The sequence below is a fragment of the Otolemur garnettii genome, unplaced genomic scaffold (assembly GCF_000181295.1).
Source record: "Otolemur garnettii isolate 467f Iridium unplaced genomic scaffold, OtoGar3 scaffold00066, whole genome shotgun sequence".
Taxonomy (NCBI): Eukaryota; Metazoa; Chordata; class Mammalia; order Primates; family Galagidae; genus Otolemur; species Otolemur garnettii.
The window spans coordinates 24,743-29,121 of NW_003852461.1; the positions used below are offsets into that span (position 1 = coordinate 24,743).

Below are 4,379 nucleotides of genomic sequence, written 5' to 3' on the forward strand. Positions count from 1 at the left end.
GTAGCTGGGATTACAGGCGCCCGCCACAACGCCTGGCTATTTTTGGATTGCAGCCGTCATTGTTGTTTGGCAGGCCCGCCAGCTCAAGTGTATGTGGCTGGCGCCTTAGCTGCTTGAGCCACAGGCGCTGAGCCAACAAATTAATCTTTCATAGACCCAGAGTAAAAAAATTTCAACAAAGGACAAAAATTTAAAATATTCCTTTTATTTTTTTCCTTTTTTTAGAAACAGTCTCTCTCTGGCTCATGCTGTTCTCCTGAGCTCAGGGTGAGCCACCACGTAGTTGTCATTATAAGTTGGTTCTGGTTTTCTTATAGGCAGTGTGTGTTAGTTATACATTAGTTCAGTTTGTCACCCTTGGTAGGGTGCTGTCGTATCACAGCTCACAGCAACCTCCAACTCTTGGGTTTAGGTGATTCTCTTGCCTCAGCTTCCCCAGTGGCTGGGGCTGGGTTTGCACCTGCCACCCTCAGTATATGGGGCCAGTGCCCTACTCACTGAGCCATAGGCACTGCCCAGCAGTCCTTTAAGTTTGTAATTCTTTACAGTGGAATAGCTCAGAATGTTTATTCTAAGTAACAGAATTGATAACTGAGCAAGGAAACATAATTTGGATTATAAAATTTTTACTTGAATAAAAATTTCTTTAACAGTGAGTAAAAATACAGCTTATTACTAGCACAAGAAGAGATCAAAATTTATGGTTTCTACTGAATACATATCACTTTTACACTGTCATAATTAGTAAGTGATTTCTTTTTCTTTTTTTTTTCTTTTTGAGACAGAGTTTCACTTTGTCACCCTTTGGTAGAATGCCGTGGCATCACAGCTGACAGCAACCTCAAACTCTTGGGCTTAAGCGATTCTCTTGCCTCAGCCTCCTAAGTAGCTGGGACTACAGGCGCCCACCATAACTCCTGGATATTTTTGTTGTAGTTGTCATTGTTGTTTATCTGGCCAAGGTTGGGTTCGAACCCACCAGCCTCAGTGTATATGGCTGGTGCCGTAACCACTGTGCTACGGGCGCGAGCCAAGTAAGTGGTTTCATTACATACAAATTATTTCTAAAGAGGACATATCTTTAGGTATCCTCATCAAGTAGGATATGTATGGCATGATTTTTTTTTTTTTTTTTGGACAGAGCCTCAAGCTCTCGCCCTAGGTAGAGTGCTAAGGCATCACAGCAACCTCCAATTCCTGGGCTCAAGTGATTCTCCTGCCTCAGCCTCCCACGTAGCTGGGACTACCAGCGACTGCCACAACACCTGGCTGTTTTTTGGTTGCAGCTGTCATTGTTGTTTGGCGGGCACAGGCTGGATTTGAACCCGCCAGCTCGGGTGTATGTGGCTGGCGCCTTAGCTGCTTCAGCCACAGGCGCCAAGCTGGCATGGTAAATTTCATGTTGAATTTTTGCAGCTGTATTCTATCTATTAAGTTTGTCTGTGGATTGTTTGATAGGAGGAAGCATCTCCCTACTCTTTGGTCAACATCTGCCTGAATGCCCTGGTTGCTAATCTGGAGAAATTGTGCTCTAAAAGACCTGATGGAACACTGTGCCTTCCGGAGCATTGGAGTTTCCCTCAGGGAATAGCTGATCGATTCGTTGGAGTGTTGACTTGGCAAGGTAATGATAAGGCTCCTCTACAGTTTACTTTATTTATTTTTAGACAGGGCTTTTTTGCTCAGGTTGGAGGGCGATGGCACCATCATAGCTCACTGTGACCTCAAATTCCTGGACTCAAGTGACCTCCTGCCTCAGCCTCCCAAGTAGCTGGAACTGTAGATGCCTGCCATAGTGCCCAGCTAATCTTTCTTTTCTTTCTTTCTTTCTTTTTTTTTTTTTTTTTAGTAGAGGTAGGGTTTTGCTCTTGCTTTAGCTGGTGTCAAACTGCATGTGTGCCATTATTAACATGGGATCTCATATACAGAAGATGCCTAGTAAATCTTTGCTAATGAAATCTAATACAACCTTCTCATTTTACAGATGAGGAAAATGAGGCCCAGAGAATTAAGTGACTTGTTAAAGATCATCCAATAATGTAGTTAAAAGTAATCATTAGTTGTGTTTTCTGCACATTGTATATTCTGTACTTATTTACCTATGTTATTTTGTTATTAGTTTCTGTGGCAAGGTTACTGTGGATTTGAGCTGGGGCGGTGCCTGTGGCTCAAAGGAGTAGAGCACCAGCCCCATATACTGGAGGTGGCGGATTCAAGCCCAGCCCTGGCCAAAAACTGCCCCCCAAAACCCCAGAAAACAACTTTGAGCTGTAGAATCAAACTGGGTTTGACTGATTCTGCCACCTATGTTGATCTTGGGAAGTTACTTAGCCTCTTTAAGCTTCATTTTCCTCAGCTATATAGTAGTAGTAACAATGGTTTCTTTTATAGTTTTAGTGGAAGAATAATAATGCCTGGCATAGAGTAAGTAGTAAGTGTAGGCATCATTATTATAAATATCATAAGTGTTAATATAAGTATTATTATTACAACTATTGTCATTACCACATCTCATGCTGGAAAGGCATGCAGTATATTGTCTTTTGGGGGGGGGAGGCAGAGTTTCATTTTGTTGCCTTCCTTAGAGTGCTCTGGTGTCACCACTCACAGCAACCTCAAGCAATTCTTGCCTCAGCCTCCCAAGGAGCTGGGACTACAGGCATCTGCCAAAATGCCCAACTTTTTTGTTGTTGTTGTTGTTGTTAAGAGACAGGGTCTCTTTCTGGCTCATGCTGTTCTCCTGATCTTAGGATGAGCCACCATGTCTGGCCCCAGTAGTTGTCATTACAAGTTGGTTCTGGTTCTCTTATAGGCAAGCTGACTGACAGAACGGCAAGCATTTGCCAAGGCAACCAAATGAAATTGAAGCTGGTCAATATCCAGAAAGCTAAAATCTCTACAGCTGCATTCATAAAAGCCTTCTGCCATCATAAGCTTATTGAGCTGGATGCTACTGCAGTCCATGCTGACCTCCCAATTCCGGATATCATAAGTGGACTCTGCAGCAATAACTGGATCCAGCAAAACCTCCAGTGTCTCCTGTTAGACTCAACAAGCGTCCCCCAGGGTTCAAGACTGCCATCCTTTGGTCAGCTCACTGGTCTTCGCATTTTAAGTGTTTTCAATGTCCGTTTTCATACTGAAGACCTGGCTAATGTTTCTCAGTTACCGAGACTTGAAAGCTTGGATATCTCGAACACTCTGGTCACTGACATCTCTGCATTGCTCACCTGTAGGGATCGACTCAAGTCTCTCACAATGCATTATCTGAAGTGCCTGGCCATGTCCAAACCACAAATTCTTGCAGTCATTAGAGAACTTAAATGTCTATTTCACCTGGATATTTCTGATCACAGGCAACTCAAATCAGACCTAGCTTTTCATTTGCTACAGCAGAAGGATATCCTGCCTAACATTGTATCGCTAGATATTTCTGGGGGCAATTGGATCAGTGATGGAGCTGTAGAACGGTTTATACGACAGCGGCCTGCGATGCAATTTGTGGGACTACTGGCTACGGATGCTGGTTATTCTGACTTCTTTACTACAGAACAAGGCTTGAGGGTTTGTTCTTATCTGATATAAGCTTTGTTTCATTTACTCAAAACGTTATTAAGCTTTTGCTATACACTAGACTTGCACTAGGTGTTGAGGTTACAAAGACAGAAAAAACCCTTAGCTTATCTAACAATTCATAATTGTTCACCTACAATGTGGTAGGTTGTGGGAATATAACATTAACAGGTAGTCTCTATGTCGTTTAGTCAACTTGATATTGATAATTATATATTAGCTCTTATGTGCCAGATGCCATGCTATATGCATACTTGTGGGGGTTTTTTGAGATAGTCTCACTTTGTTGCCCTTGGTAGAGTACTGTGGCTTCACAGCTCACAGCAACCTCTAACTTCTGGGCTTTAAGCGATTCTCTTGCCTCAGCCTCCCAAGTAGCTGGGACTGTAGGGGCCTGCCACAACACTTGACTATTTTTTTGTTGTTGCAGTTGTCATTGTTGTTTTAGCAGGCCTGGGCGGGGTTTGAACCCCTCAGCCCTGGTGTATGTGGCTGGTGCCCTACCCACAGATCTATGGGCGCTGCCCTATTTAATTCAGTTTTAAGGTCTGTTATAATTTTCCTAATTTTTATTGGTTTATGGAAGAATTTTTCTCAGATAAAATGCATGGATTTTCATTTTCTGATTTATTTTTTTAAAATAGCATCAATTATGTTAGGAATTTTCTGATTTCTTATGATTGCTCTCTATGGAATTGGTTTGAATCTTTGTTTCTTAGCGTTTAATTGACAAGGTTCCTAAATTTATAAGTGCTGTCCTGTCAATTAGGTAAAGTGAGATTTCTTTCTTTTTTTTTTTTTTTTTT

General features: G+C 42.1%; 1 protein-coding gene across 1 annotated transcript in view; it reads left to right on the plus strand.

Moving 5' to 3' along the window:
- ZYG11A (zyg-11 family member A, cell cycle regulator) overlaps window positions 1–4,379 on the plus strand; it is a 60,115-nt gene that overhangs the window by 23,773 nt on the left and 31,963 nt on the right. The window contains exons 2-3 of the mRNA XM_003793099.1: window positions 1,459–1,624; window positions 2,813–3,564. Coding sequence (XP_003793147.1) covers window positions 1,459–1,624; window positions 2,813–3,564 — 918 coding nt within the window. The remainder of the gene's footprint in view (window positions 1–1,458; window positions 1,625–2,812; window positions 3,565–4,379) is intronic.